We start from the raw sequence: 15,809 nt of genomic DNA, 5'->3' as shown, positions 1-15,809 counted from the left end.
TCTTCACATTGAGACATACCTTTTCTTGTTTTCTGGTGTTGGCAGGGACTGTAGGGTCACTGCCTGTGACGGTGAAGCCAGGTATCTGCCCCTGGGCTGTTCTCTCACCTACACCTTGAGCAGCTCTGGGCTCTCCCCTAGCAGCCCCTGGTGGCCCCCTTGGCTTCGGGTGTCCCCCACCTTCTCCTTGTCCCCAGCTTCAGTCTTTAATCACAGCTTCATGAAATACCTACCTAGGAGTTTGGTTGCAAACTCTGGTAAGTGGCTTGTGGCCCCCAGCCTGGAGGGGCGACAGGGAAGCTGGGCTCCCTGAGGTCACGTGGCCTGCGTATGGACTTGGTGGTTTCCTACTTTGCAGTCAAAATCTTTCTTTTACTTTTCATGTGCTTTTGAGGGCAATAAGGGGAACAAATAAAAGCTTTAGTCCACTGTCTTTAACCAGAGCTGTTCCATCAAATGTTATAGTTTGTAGGAAGAGTATTAATGTTGCAATCATATTTTTTTAACATGAGACTCTCTCCATGAAAGTTAAAAGGGGAAATTGATGGGTTTTGCTCTTTATGAAACTGAAGTTTTTAAAATTTTTTTCATGGAATGGTGAACTCAAGACTTTATGATGTCACTTCTTTCCAAAGTGATCTGTTCTTTCAATACAATTGCAGTAAAAATCCCAGCATACTCTTTTTAGTAGAAATTAGCAAGCTAACTCTGGCAGAAAATGATTCTGACAGGATTTTGTACAAATAAAAAAGTTAATTTTTCCTTATTACTGAATCCCAAGTACCTTGATCATTTTCATACAAGCCAGAAATACTTATATGAGTTGTGAGGAATATAGGACATCAGGAACATTAATTTTTAGAAATGTAGGGCACTGTGTTTTCCTTTGTCAGAGGTTACAAAGGAAATGAAAGAGGAGTCTCTTCCCCATTCATGGATGTTTACTGTTCCTGACAATGTTTCTTACAGAAATCAGACTTGACTATGTGCTAGATTCAAAAAAAAATGAAGCCATAAAAATGAAAAAAATCCAACTATAAAGAACTTGAGAATAAATTGTAAATATCCAGATAATATCATTGATTTTACTTTCAGTCTTCTCTTTAACACGAGAAGCCAAACAAATAAACAGCATATGTCAGTGTATGTAGGACATGAGAGGAAAAGTCAGGGACAGTCACCTCCTTTCGGAGCCTCACTTGTACTCTTAATTTGTTGGAAATATTACTTTTCAGACAGCAACACTTTCTGCACAATAGAAATCTTTTTCCTCTTTTCGGCTCTCCCGGGCACAATTTACAATGGGTAAATTGTCCATTTTTAAAAACATATGGACAGCTTAAAGAATTCATAGTCCAGAAATGAAACCTACAGAGGATTGCTTATGCTGTTCTGCTTCAGAAGAAATGAGGTGGTCGTACTTGGAGAGAGGAAACGCTCAGGCCTCTGTTCTACTCCAGATTTCCAATTCTTCCAAGGGTTTTTCTAATATTAAAGATACAAAGGATTATAAGGATTTTTATAATGCTGAGAATGAAGAGTCAGTCCCTGCCCTTTTTTCCTCTAATCCAAGAAAAGACTATGATGGTCTTTTCTGCTTTTTTCCTTTCAAAAGATGGGCTGATGTTGAAAATGGCCCTGTAATCCATTCTGTATCAACAGCTATTGGCCCCCAGGTGGCTTTGGTGTCTCCTGTACTGTTAACTGTTTCCCCAGTTCCTTGGCTGTTGTTTCAATGCTCCGTTTGTTTGTTTGTTGGTTTTGGCCATGCCAGGAGGCACAGGGGATTGTAGCTCTCCAACCAGGGGTGGAACCCACATGCCTGGCAGTGGATGCTTGGAGTCTTAACCCCTGGACCAGGGAGGTTCCAATGTTGCTTTTTTTTAAATTTAAGATGTTTCTAGTTCTGTTTTATTTTTGAGTGCTCTAAGAAAAATATTCCTTTGAAAGAATATTGGTTTAGATGTAGCCAATCAACAGTCCCACAACTGAGAACCTTTGCCCTGGGCAGGTAAAAGCAGCTGGGAATGTATGTTCGCCCCCCAAAAAAATAAAAATAAAAACATCAGAAGTTTTATATGGAGTTTAACCTGATGGAATTGCTGATAGTCAACCATTTTTAACTTTAAAATTGGCAATTTCATCTCATTCAACCTAAGAGCTTATAGATGGCAAGGCTTAAACAGCACTGTCAAGGTTCCCTAAAAAGGAGAAATGGAGGTCGTTTCCATTCTATCAGAGGGAAGAGATTGGAGAGCTGTTTCTGATGTAAATGTAATTATTTTAATGGAGGCAATACTTCTTTTTAATACCTTGCCTCACAGCCTTGCCTTTCTCCTGCAGTTTGTTCATGTCCCAGCCCCACCTAAAGGATGTGGACCAGGTTGTGCGTGTTGAGTTATGAGTCATGTGGCAACTTTAAAAAAAAAAAAATGTATTTTAACACCAAAAACATTTTGTATTGGGGTATAGCTGATTAACAATGTTGTGGTAGTTCCAGGTACACAGCAGAGGGACTCAGCCGTACGTATACATGTGTCCATTCTCCCCCGAACTCCCCTCCCATCCAGACCGGCAGATAACATTGAGCAGGGTGCCGTCTGCTACATAATAGGTCTTTGTTGGTTATCCATCTTAATATAGCCACCCCCACCCCACCCCCAGCAAGGCATAAGTTCGTTTTCTAAGTCTGTGAGTGTCTTTCTGTTTTACTAGTTCATCCCATTTGAATCTTTTCTTTTTAGATTCCACATCTAAGGGATGTCATATGGTAGTTCTTCACGTGGCAGGTTCTGTTCCCCTTCCCTCTCTCCCTCCCTCCAACACTTCTTAAGTTTTATTATGTGTGGAGTCAGTTGACAGGAGCTGATCATCCCTGGACAGGCTTCCAGGGACCCTGCCTCCAGTCCCATCCAGTTCCCACCGTCCCCGCGATGGTCACTGACCCATCACCTTGCTGTTTCCTTGTCAGTGCAGCTCCCCTCTGAGGTTCGTGGACAGCTCTTGGTGGGCCCAGTGGCCACTGCCAGCAGCTGTTCCTCAGTTTTATGGAGGAGGGGTTATTGTCTTTCCTCTGGATCCCTGATCCTCGAGGACTCCAGTAGGGTCTTCCATACCCTGTGGATACCCTTTACAGCCTTGTTGTGAAAACCTAGAGTCAGTCCTGGTTCCTCATCTTGACTCGCCCACCTCATGACATGGAACTTTTCTAAGTCACTGAACTCTGTGTTTCTTCATCTCTGAAGTTAGATGGTTGAATATAATAGTCTTAGGATTATGTGCCTCAGTGATGTTTAAGGTTGCCCTTTTCTTCCTAAAATCTGAGCGACTGTATTACACATAGTTTATACACAGTTATTTCACAGGGTGGATCATCATGGCACAAGATACCAGCCTCCATCCCAGGATGGAGTACATACAGCCATTTGACCATGAGGAAATACAGATGCTTGCTTCCTGCCTGGTTCATCTGCCTGAGGTCCTTTCATTGCACCAGCTCTGATTGAGTGTGCAAGTGTGGCTGTGAGCTCCCCAACAGAAACCACATCATCTCATCAGCCATGTAAGAAAATGACAACGAACTGTGAAAGCATGCTTGCCAAGTTTCCAACATCACTGCATCTGAGGGGGCAACACATTTGTACAAGATGAAATCACGGCTGGATGGAGCCCAAGAGACACGTTCTGGGTACCTGTCTTCTGTAAGCTGCAACATATGGGAAGTGTGCTTATGCCAGTGAAGGCAGGGTTCCAGAAATCTCTTACTCCTTGAAACCACATCACCAATCTAGAGATGGAGAGAAGGGACCAGAGAATGTGGCATGCTGCATTCTTAGAAATTACCAGATCCCTAGTAAACAATAAGCGTAGTTAGGGTGCATTTGGTGTTGCTTCACTAAATATACCTGGTAACATTTACTACCATTGTCTGCAGGTTTGTTTTTTTTTTTTTTTTTTTCCAGCAGAGACTACTCAGGCTCAGAGAAACAAACTAGCTAGCTAATTAATGGTCATGATTCAGAATTGTCCTGTCTTACTTCCATGCCCATGGTCTTTCTCTTTACCTTCAACTGATTTCAGATATGAACAACCAAATTGAAACATTGGTGAGAAAAGGGGAAAGAGGTCCCACACCTCACTCACCCCAGATTTCACTGGTTTGATAGAAAGAGCAGTGGAGTTGGAAACTTCTGTACGACTTCAGTTAACTTTTAAAAAAGGGCTTTAATGACTTTGGATCCCTTGAAAAGAATCAAAAAGGAGAATTATGCTTAATGAGAAAAAGGCCTTATACCAATTAAAAAAATGGCCAAAAGAGTTGAGCAGGCACTCCCCATATGGTCAGTGAGCATGTGAAAAGACGCTCAGCAGCGTGGCTCGTTGGAAGAATGTAACCCTGAACCACGGCAGCGGTCATGGCACACCCACCAGAATTGCCCTGATGAGAAAGACCACAACATCAGGGGTTGGTGAGGATTTGAAGCCACTGGGTCTTGCAGTCCCTGCTGGTGGGAGTGTCGGTAGTAAAACTGTTTGGGAAGGCCGTTTGATAATTTCAGATACCATTGAACACTTGCATTCCATATGACCACCTCTAAGACTATGACCAACAGGACTCCCTGCATAACGTTTATAGGAAATATATAGGAACCTATAGAAAAAATGTTCATAGCAACACCGTGCCTAAGGGCCAAAACAGAGCCTAGCCAGATGTCCCATAACCAGATACTGAACAGACCAGTGGGATGTTCAGCCACAGGACTGAGCCAGCTACTGCTGCACGTGGTTACAGGGGTGGACCTCACACACATGAAGTAGAGCAATGACGGACGCAAAAGGGTTCATGCTGTGTGATGCTGTTTACATGAAGTTGAAAAATGGGAAACACTAAGCTGTTAGAAGTCAGGCTAACACCAGCCTTCCGCAGGGCATGTGGGGGCAGTGGGAGGGAGCACTGGGGGTTACTGGGCTCCTGGGGATGTTCTGTTCCTTGATCTGGGTGGTGGTTGCAGTGTGTTGAGATACTGAAAATTAACATGTTGTTCACTTCCGATGTATGTGTTTTTCTATATGTATATTGTCCTTTGATACTAAGTTTAAGTTTTCAAAGTCCTATATATATATATGCAGATGTTAGTTTTTAATTTTTGATTCCCACTGTGGAAATATAAATTTAAATCAGCCAAGATTTGCATATGCACAAAATAAGAATTTTGTGGCACATTGTGATCCATATTGTGGGAGAAATGTGTTGGTTTTTTTTTTTTCTCAACAATGCTTCATTGGCTTCTCAATGTATCTGAACCTGACAGGGCAAGCAAGGAAGGTAGGAAAGAAAAAGTGAATTTCATCAACACCAGCAATTATTGCTGCTCAGTATTCATTCAGCCAAAGCCACATGAGCAGGTCAGGTTTGTACCAGATTAGAGAGTTCTTACTTCTTGGAGTCTATTAGAAAACTTAACTTTCTGTTATGATTTTTCTCCTTCTGAGAACAGAAGCTTAAGAATAATACCTGTGAAATTCTAAGACCTGGCTACAACAAATTCTAAATGTTTATTCTTTAGGAAACAAGGTGAAAGACTGAAAGAGAAGTCCTCTTTTCACAAAGGCAGTCTGCATTTGCAGTAGTAGCTGAGAAAAGTCCACACGGAAAGTTGAAAGAACCACAGCAAGGGTCTAAAACTCTCTTACAAACTATGCAGGTAGTGTACTTGTTGACTTTTCAAACTTCATCTCAACACAAAAATAATTCTAGTTTAAGAAGAGGACTAAAAGAAGAACAAACTTGCGTTTTAAAAAAGGAAACTTATGAACCACCATCTGACAAAGAGTCTACTCTGTATGTGGGGCCAAACGTTGAGACTCAAGTCCATCCTTCCTTTGAGGCCCCTCCTCCTGCCTCCTGTGTGAGCCTGGTGGAGCCTCACCTGGTCTGTTTGAAGTCATACAGCTGTTTAGTGGCCAAGCAAGGCAGGACCTACCATCTTGAAACGTCTAACCTCTTTCTCTTCCCACCCCCACCCCCTGTGATAGAGATTCCAAATAATAGATTAATAATGACCCAAAGATCATAAGTATGATATTAATCTGTCTCTTATAAAATATGTATTTCAGCTCGCGACCCTTGAATTCCCTCCAAAGAAACTATTTGGAAACAAGGATGAACGTGTGATTGCTGAGAGGCGAAGTCAATTAGAGGTAACAGAATCAAGCTTTTCTTTCTGTGTGTGCAGAAAATTTGCCATCTGATTGACCAGTGAGAAGTCGTCCTCTTTAAACACTTAACGGTTCACGGATGTGAAGGTGCTGCCAATCGTTAACGCAGGAGATGGCAGTAGCAGATTGTAAAGCAATGAGATCAGTTTATTTAAAATATAAGGCCTTCCCCTCACCCCCTCTCCACTCTAACAGAGCGTTTTCCTGGGTTTTGAGGAGATACATTTATTCCAAGGATTAGGAAGCAGGTTGCGGGTGAGAACTGAATATTCACGTAGACAGATGGTTCGCAGTGCAGGATGGGGGTACGAAGCTTGCTGCCAAAAACTTGAATTAATTAACTGAAGATTTATAGTATTGCATTGCTGTTGCTTTTTCAAGATGGCTGGAAGCAAAAAGACACATACCTATTTTAGTCACGTTAGGTTTTGTTTGACTTACTTTAACTTCGTCTTCTGAGCCAGCTACATGGAAAACTTTGGTTCAACACAACTGTTGTTTTTCTGACTGCCTCTCTGCCGGCATGCATTGTTGACTGCTTTATATAGCTCGTTTTTCTCTGTAGGATAGAGCTGCTTATTTCATTGGCATCCGATACTACTAAGACAGGGTGTCCGTGCTAGGGCGTGATAGCAGGTGACTTTCCATTGTGGGCAGCTCTCTCGCCATTCTGAGCCACTGAGGCCGGCAGATAAAACTAAGCTCACTCCAGTCAACAAGCTTCCTGAGGGCCTTGCAGAGTCCCCTCTGCCACTCCTCTAAGAGGAATTAAAAAAATAAGACTTTTTGCAAATGAAACAAGAGGAGGCCTGAGCTGGCCCTTTCTGAATCGTGAAATTCTGCATAAAACTTCAGTATTGTTCTCATTCAATTGAGAGAGGCACAATTTAAAATGGCTGCCTATGGAGTGCAGTGAACACCAGTGAACCAAGGGAAATGTCCAGAGACTGGAGATTCCAGTGAGAGCCAAAATGGGGAGTGGGGACTGTGGAGAAATTGGAGGCCAGGAGACTGTGGTCCGTGAGGAGGTGGGGCATTCTAGGCTTTTAAGATCCTCAGTGTAGAACTCCTCTAAGGAAAGATGAGTTTCAGGGTGTGGCCATGCTTACGGACCGGTGAGTTAAACTGTAGAATTAAACTGTTTGAAAAGATCCAGAAACTATTACAACTGAGGTTTGGCTGGATCATTGCAGAGCTCTAAAAATCATCCTATGAGATGGCCTGACCCTGATACCCAACTGAAGAGTTTATTACATTCAAAGCAGAGATTATCGTGGTGAGCCTGCTTGGCCAAGTTCTTGTAAAGGTTTAATGGTATCGTATAAACAATGTAAAGCTCACAGTAGAACTGGTGATGGTTTTCTTTACTGAAGCCTTACCCACCTCAGTTATCTAGACTTGTCTTTAATTAAAACCTGTGCAGAATGACAGCATATGAAAACGAGTTTGTAAACCAGCGGGACATAGCTGTTGTCATCTCAGCTTACTCAGAGCTCTGAATAAATGCACCAGGTGCCAGCCGTGCCGCAACAGAGCAGGTGTGTGTGTGCTCTACGTCTGTGAGCCCAGCTCTCGGGGTCTCTTGTCTTTCCACTCCAGCTTCCAGGGCCAGAGCAAAGTTCAGGGCACCCTTTCATTCTTGGTACTCTCAGGTGGAACCCATATTTGTTCTTCCAGGATCACTGCCTAACCCTGTAGCCCTACTGAGCCATCAGCTGTTGAGCATCAGTGTTAACATCTCCACCGATACAAGCCTATGATGGTGGTTTACCTGTGGCTGTGGCATTAGTCCATATGGAATGGATTCTACACTTGGAAGGAAAACAAAGGCTTATATTTTAAATTAAGTATATTTCATCTCATGTTGACTGTTAAGTCTTAGAATATTATGTTCTTGTCAAGGAGAGAGTGTAATTCAGCTTCACTTTAATGGAAAGTTAACGTGAGATTCTTGAGTTAATTTCATGCAACTATTGTGTGATTTGTTTTTTCCAGTCTAACACCAAGAGTCACTGACTTAGTGGATTTTCATGTGAAAATTAACATGTATTTTCCCTTGAATTTCCTATGTGATTTAATTCAATATGCATTTACTTAGTTCCTGGTACATACTGGGAATAGTTTGAGGTATTACCTAGAATATCAGGGTGAATAAGCCATCTCTTTCCCTCTAAGAGCATGTGTTTACATTGGTGTATAAATACATAAGCAACATGCAGAAAGATGGATTCCAGTAGCACACATTTGTACTGGCACAACATAATATACAGAGTGTTTGCACAAGAGGAATTACCTGCCAGTTTCTAAAATCCAGAAATACAGTTTTACAAACCTCTTCAGGCCAGTGGAGCTGCACAGAGCAGCGCCATTGGATACTTACGGATGCTTCCATAAGCAAACGTCCGATTGCATTTCGGTCTTCTTTGCTGTTAAAATAGCTCCAAGATTGGGACCTCGTGTTTGAGTTTATCAGCAAAAAAAATGTCAAATGTTTTCACATGAAAGACATAGACACCTACTTTATAAATTTTTTTTTTTTTAAGTCTCTCAGTCGTGTCTGACTCTTTGCGACCCCATGGACTATACAGTCCATGGACTTCTCCAGGCCAGAATACTGGACCGGGTAGCTTTTCCCTTCTCCAAGGGATCTTCCCAACCCAGGGACTGAACCCAGGTCTCCTGGATCAAAGGTTGATTTTTTACCAGCTGAGCGCAAGGGAAGCTCAAGAATACTAGAGTGGGTAGCCTATCCATTCTCCAGTGGATCTTCCAGGCCCAGGAATTGAACTGGGGTCTCCTGCATTGCAGGCAGATTCTTTACCAACTGAGCTATCAGGGAAGCCCTACTTGTAAAAAATGTTGAAATAATTATTGTAAAGATGATGGGTAGCAACAAATTTCTGCCTCTCATGAGCTGTTCTAGAGATTAATTTTCTCACCACGGATTGAGGAATATTAGTGGTGTGTGTGGTGGTAGCCGTGAGGGTCAGAGTGTGTAGCACCACAAAAGGGCAGGAGTGAGTCATGATGTGGTGATGCCACTTGGAGAAGTGTAAATTTGTCCTCCAGAACTCACTCTTATGGACAGACTTGTGTGGGATCCACCCATCCAGAGTTATGGGGCCCACTCTGGTTTACACCTGGAGAATCTGGCCTGTTGCTGCTTTGCATCTCGTGCTCAGATGCCACCCAGCACTTCTGCTCCAGAAGAGCCATAGTCTCTGGCGGTTCTCACGTGGGCAGATCTCCCTGATGCTGCCGCTGTGGCCCCACTGAAACTAGTCAGTGTAAATGTGCATGTCGTTGACAGAGCCTGACATCCGGCAGCCGGAGGGTTTTGATAGCAACTCTCCCTGTGTGACACGCTTCCCAGCTCCCCCAGCCCTTCTAGTAACGCAGACTACTGCCCAGCAGAGAAGGTTGTGGAGGTAGCAGGAAATGACCACATCAGTCTGTCTGATGCGTTTATCTGGAGTGGAAGGGTGCTTGTTATCAGTACTCTACTTAAAGGCAGATACCATTGCCATTGGGTCGAACCTGCCATTGTTGTAGGTCAAAAATGGTGGAATGCTGGCAGTTCCCAGGCTTTCACATAGCACTACAGCGGTCTCCCATTCACTGTGTGTTTCTTACTGAGCGCCAGGCCTGGGCGAAAGGCTTGGTGCATCATGCCATTTACTCCTGCAGCCAGCTTTTGAGGGCTTCTATTATTATCCCCATTTTACAGGTGAAAACATTAAGTCTTGGGGAGGATAAAGAAGGTTGTACAGCCAGTGAGTGGCAAAGCCTCAGTCTACGCTAAAGTGTCTTCAGGGCAGGCACCTCCTCTTAACCCTCACACACTCTGAGTCTGAGGTGAAGCTGGGTCTGCCACACACTTTGTTCTGGAATGTCCGTCAGACTTCACTTCCACCTCTTTAAGACCCTTGTTACGCTCTCACTTGTATCAAAAGGTATGTTTATGTCTCAGATTTCCCCTGTTGTACTCCAGTTACTTGAAGACAGCAGAATCGACATCTAATGGAATTCTCAGTCTCCCATGATACTTTACATGCCTCACTTTCTCTGAATTTTCAGAAAATCTGCCTATATTATCTCCAGTAGATGAGTTTTTGTTTTGTTTTTGTTGACTGATGAGAGGTGCATTTTGGGTCACTAATTGCAGAAAATGTTACCATCTAACTTGAAACATTTCCACTAATCATCTTATAGTCTGTCATTCCAAGGAGTAACTCTAATTAATGAAAACAAGGGAATCTTCTAAAATAATAAAGTTTTCGAGAATAAAACCACCACCTTTGGAGACAGGTGCTCCAATTTCACCTTTGGAGAAATTTCTCGGACGTTTTCTTGAAAGTACTGGAGCAGTCAGGCTTCCCAGGCAGCTCAGTAGAAAAGAATCCACCTGCCAAGCAGTCGACTCAGGTTTGATCCCTGATATGGGAAGATCCCCTGGAGAATGAAATGGTGACTCACTCCAGTACGCTTGCCTGGGAAATCCCATGGATGGAAGAGTCTGGTGGGTCATAGTCCATGGGGTTTAATCCACAAAATGGTAATACTAATAATACCCACTTTGTAGAGTGGTTGTGAAGGTTAAATGAGAATACATGCAAAATCCTTGGATAGGTACCAGGTACATAGCCGACCCTAGAAATTCTTCTGTTAAAAATTGCTACTTTCCAATTGTCATATGACTTAGAGTTGACTTTTAAAATTAAACAAAGTTCTAATTAATGCAATAAGATAAGGATATAAAAGATTATTCAGATTCAGAAGGGAGAAATAAAGCTCTTACAAATGACATGATTGTCTCTATAGAAAATCCAAAATAACTGACAAGAAATCTCCTGAAACTGATAAGCAATTATGACAAGATCGCAGGATACAAGAACAATCACTTTCCTATATACCAGCAATGAAACATTGGAATTGAAATTAAGAACATAATAGAATGTACATTAGGACCCCAAATTAAATACTTAGGTAAAAATTCAATAGACGGTGTATAAGATCTATATGAAGAGAACTATAAAAACTCTGATGAAAGAAATCAAAGCACTAAACCAATGAAGATATAGTCCATGTTTATGGATAGGAAGACTCAATAGTATCAAGATATCAGGTCTTCCAACTTGGTCTGTGGATTCACTGCAATCCCTCAGCAAGTTATTTGTGGATATGGACAAATTGATTCTCAAGTCTGTATGGAGAACCAAAGGACCCAGGATAGCTGGTATAATACTGAAGGAGAAAAAGTTGGAGAACTGACACTACCCAGGCTTCAAAAGCTACAGTAATCCAGACTGTTTGTAAAATGCAAAACTAAAACTCCTAGAAGGAGTTTTATGTAGGAGGAAACCTAGATGACCTTGGGTATGACAGTGATTTTTCAGATACAGCATCAAAGACACAATCCATGAAAGAAGCAGTTGATAAGCTGGACTTTACTAAAACCGAAAATTTCTGCTGTACAGAAGACAATGCCAAGAGAATGAAAATACCAACCTCATACTGGGGAAAAAATATCTGCAAAAGACACATCTGATAAAAGACTCATCCAAAACATACAATGAACTTTTAAAACTCAACAATAAGAAAATGGAAAAACCCAATTAAAAATCAGGTAGAAGATCTGAACAGGCACATCACCAAAGAAGATGAACCCATGGCAAATATAGGAGGGACATCTATGAGCATCATTTGTCAGTTGGGAAATGCAAAAATGAGATAGCAGTGAGCTATCTCTGTACACCTATTAGAATGGCCAAAATCCAAAACTCCATGGATATCAGATGCCAGTCAGAAGGTGGAGCAACGGGAACTCTCCTTCATTGGTGGCAGGAATGCATGGTACCGCCACTTTTGAAGACAGTTTGGAAGTTTCTTACGAAACTAAACACACTCTTACCATACAGTTTGGCATTTGAAATCATTGGTGTTTACCCAAATGAGTTGAAAGCATATGTTCACACAAAAACCCACACATAAATGTTTATAGCAGCTTTATTCATAATTGCTAAAACTTGGAAGCAATCAAGATGTCCTTTGGAGGTGACTGGATAAATAAACTGTGGTACATCCAGACAGTGAAATATGACTAACCTTAAAAAGAAATGAGCCATCAAGTCTTGAGAAGACATGGAGGAACCTTAGATACATAGGACTAAGTGACAGAAGCCAATCTGAAAAGACGGCTTACTATATGATTCCAACCATATGACATTCTGGAAAAGCCAAAACTGCAGACCCAGTAAAAGGGTCAGGAGCGGGGAAGAATGAATAGGCAGAACACAGAGGATTTTTAAGACAGTGAAACTGCTCTGCTTGATACTGCCATGGTGGGTACATGACTTAATACATAGTCAAAGCCCACAGAATAGGGAAGAGTGAACCCTAACGTGAGCTATGGACTTTGACAATAATGTGTCTGCGTAGGTTACTAATTATAACAGATATAACCTTCTGGTGTGAGAATTTACTAGTGGTTGTGTGTAGAGAGCTGGATATGAGAAATTTTGCTTCCTCTCCACTTTTCTATTAACTTGACCTGCCTTAAAAATAAAGTTTATTTATGAGTTTTATAAATTTTTTTATAAATGTAGTCCTCACACATTGGTAACCTCCTTCCTTTCCCTTTTTTCTGCCTTCGTTTTCCTTTCACTCTGTCCTCCCTCCATCCTCTTATTTTCCTCACACATTGGTAACCTCCTTCCTTTCCCTTTTTCTGCCTTCATTTTCCTTTCACTCTGTCCTCCCTCCATCCTCTTATTTTCCTCACACATTGGTAACCTCCTTCCTTTCCCTTTCTCTGCCTTCATTTTCCTTTCACTCTGTCCTCCCTCCCTCCTCTTATTTTCCTCACACATTGGTAACCTCCTTCCTTTCCGTTTTTCTGCCTTCGTTTTCCTTTCACTCTGTCCTCCCTCCATCCTCTTATTTTCCTCACACATTGGTAACCTCCTTCCTTTCCCTTTTTCTGCCTTCATTTTCCTTTCACTCTGTCCTCCCTCCATCCTCTTATTTTCCTCACACATTGGTAACCTCCTTCCTTTCCCTTTCTCTGCCTTCATTTTCCTTTCACTCTGTCCTCCCTCCCTCCTCTTATTTTCCTCACACATTGGTAACCTCCTTCCTTTCCGTTTTTCTGCCTTCATTTTCCTTTCACTCTGTCCTCCCTCCATCCTCTTATTTTCCTCACACATTGGTAACCTCCTTCCTTTCCCTTTCTCTGCCTTCATTTTCCTTTCACTCTGTCCTCCCTCCCTCCTCTTATTTTCCTCACACATTGGTAACCTCCTTCCTTTCCCTTTTTCTGCCTTCATTTTCCTTTCACTCTGTCCTCCCTCCCTCCTCTTATTTTCCTCACACATTGGTAACCTCCTTCCTTTCCCTTTTTCTGCCTTCATTTTCCTTTCACTCTGTCCTCCCTCCATCCTCTTATTTTCCTCACACATTGGTAACCTCCTTCCTTTCCCTTTCTCTGCCTTCATTTTCCTTTCACTCTGTCCTCCCTCCCTCCTCTTATTTTCCTCACACATTGGTAACCTCCTTCCTTTCCCTTTCTCTGCCTTCATTTTCCTTTCACTCTGTCCTCCCGCCGTCCTCTTATTTTCCTCTTGTCCTTTAATTGCTTTGCTCGAGGAGGGAGGGAAGGGTGGATGGGTGGGCAGGTAGGTAGGTGAGTGGCTGAGTGAATGTGGCACTAGTACACATTTTTCTCAAGAGTTTGAGTTTTAATTATTATAAGGAAGGTGATCATCATCTAGACAAATTATATTTTTATACATAGCTTCTCTACTGCTAAGCATATAATAATGTATATTTCATTAAGAGTGACTCACTCATTACTCTGAAATTTGGAAGTCGCCATTTTATCTTTGCCAAGCACCATTTTTATTCACTTGTTCTTTCCACACTCAAGGTAGATATCTGTCTTTATGAATCAATGATTTTAAGAATATGCAAATCAATGAGGTGCCCACCCAGCACAGACCACCTTTGTAAATTAAGACATTTGAATACAGAAACGTTTCAAAATTAAAACCTTTGAATAGTGAGGGGAAAAAAAAGAAGGAAATCTCTTGTAATCACACAGAAGCATAAGCTAGGTGAGAGGACTGGTGGAATACTAATGTAACTGACAGGCATAAAGATGATCTTTCCCTGTAATTTTCATGTATCGCCACAAAGGCCTTTCCTCACTGCTGCTTGGTGCAGAGGGCCTTCACGTTCACCTGCCTTGTGTATCACTCGGGATATTCTACGTGACCTGTTGCTACTTTTAATTGCACTGTCGGTATGATATGTGAAGACTTTTTCTTCAAGGGTCGCTTATGAAATCTGAAAACGGGCTGCCCCTTCCTCTGCCCTTTTTCTCTGTTCTTTCTACCACTTTCTACAGTACTAAAACTAAGTTCCCCTTCATCTAGTCAGACAGGAAAGTTGAGATGATCTTCTGTCAAGTTAGTGTGAAGAAGCAGAAGGACTTGAGTACGTTAATTTTAGCATCAAGATAAAGTTAGAATGTCCATGTAGAAGAGAAGATCATCCTCTTTCCAGGACATGGCCCTGGTTCTCCTTGGGGCAGAGGGCCTTCTTTGGCAATCCTGTGCAACCCATTCTGGCCCCAAAGAGAAACCACCTTTACCTAAGAGTGTTGGGTTTGTTGATAGCAGGTGTTCAAAGAACTCTTAGAATCAAGGGATGTAGCCTGTAAAATGAGCAAATTTCTGCTCTGCAAAAGGATGTATAACCATCTCCAGCTTTCAGTACACTAAAGGAACTTTGAGATATCATGAGATAGAAATTGATGGCTTAGACATTTTGTTAAACTTGATTTTTTATGACAGTGTATATTACAAAAGCAGAAAGAATGATGTTATAAACCCAGTGCACCCTCTCATATCACCCAGCTTCATCATTGTCAGCATGTGACCTGTTTCGTTTCATTTCTACCTCAGTCACTATACACGCACATTCACAGGATTATTTTAAAACAAATGCCAGATACCATATTGTGTGCTTATTTCACTCAGTCTTGTCCAACTCTTTGCAACCCCATGGCCTGTAGCACACCAGGCTCCTCTATCCATGGAATTCTCCAGGCACAAATACTGGAGTGGGCAGCCATTCCTTTCTCCAGGGGATCTTCTCAATCCAGGGATTGAACCCCAGTCTCCTGCATTGCAGGGGGATTCTTTATCAACTGAACCACTAGGGATATCATATTATTTTATCCATAAATATTTTAGGATGAATCTCTTTAAAAAGTGTCTTATAATCTATAGCTTTCCCTTCCCTCTTGTTTTCTCACCATTTGTTTGTTGATGAAACCATGTCATTTATCCAGGGAATTCTCACATTTGAGGTTTTGCTGGTTGCATCCCATGGTGCCATTCACCATGTGCCTCTCAGTTCAGTTCAGTCGCTCAGTCATGTCTGACTCTTTGCGACCCCATGGACTGCAGCACACTAGGCTTCCCTGTCCGTCAGCAACTCCTGGAGCTTGTTCAAACTCATGTCCATCAAGTTGGTGATGCCATCCAACCATCTCATCCTCTGTCGTCCCCTTCTCCTCCTGCCTGCAG

At 42.1% G+C, this 15,809-nt stretch overlaps 1 protein-coding gene and 1 long non-coding RNA gene across 9 annotated transcripts in view; one reads left to right on the top strand and one right to left on the bottom strand.

Annotated features, from left to right (window-relative positions):
* Nucleotides 1-15,809, top strand: part of KIF16B (kinesin family member 16B) — a 301,609-nt gene that overhangs the window by 265,200 nt on the left and 20,600 nt on the right. For 4 of the 8 annotated variants that reach the window (XM_055543463.1, XM_055543454.1, XM_055543455.1 and 1 more), the window contains one exon: nt 6,118-6,201. In XM_055543463.1, the coding sequence (XP_055399438.1) occupies nt 6,118-6,201 (84 nt within the window). The other 4 variants (XM_055543465.1, XM_055543460.1, XM_055543464.1 and 1 more) reach the window with 4 other exon arrangements.
* Nucleotides 6,346-7,823, bottom strand: LOC129625319 (uncharacterized). Its single transcript, XR_008701342.1, has 2 exons — nt 7,603-7,823; nt 6,346-6,604 (listed from the first exon to the last, which is right to left on the bottom strand). It is a non-coding gene; the product is annotated as an uncharacterized LOC129625319 (long non-coding RNA).

Source organism: Bubalus kerabau, chromosome 13 (genome assembly GCF_029407905.1).
Source record: "Bubalus kerabau isolate K-KA32 ecotype Philippines breed swamp buffalo chromosome 13, PCC_UOA_SB_1v2, whole genome shotgun sequence".
In the NCBI taxonomy this organism is placed as follows: domain Eukaryota; kingdom Metazoa; phylum Chordata; class Mammalia; order Artiodactyla; family Bovidae; genus Bubalus; species Bubalus kerabau.
Note: the sequence above shows the minus strand (reverse complement) of the source record. Positions and strands in the feature narration are given on the sequence as shown.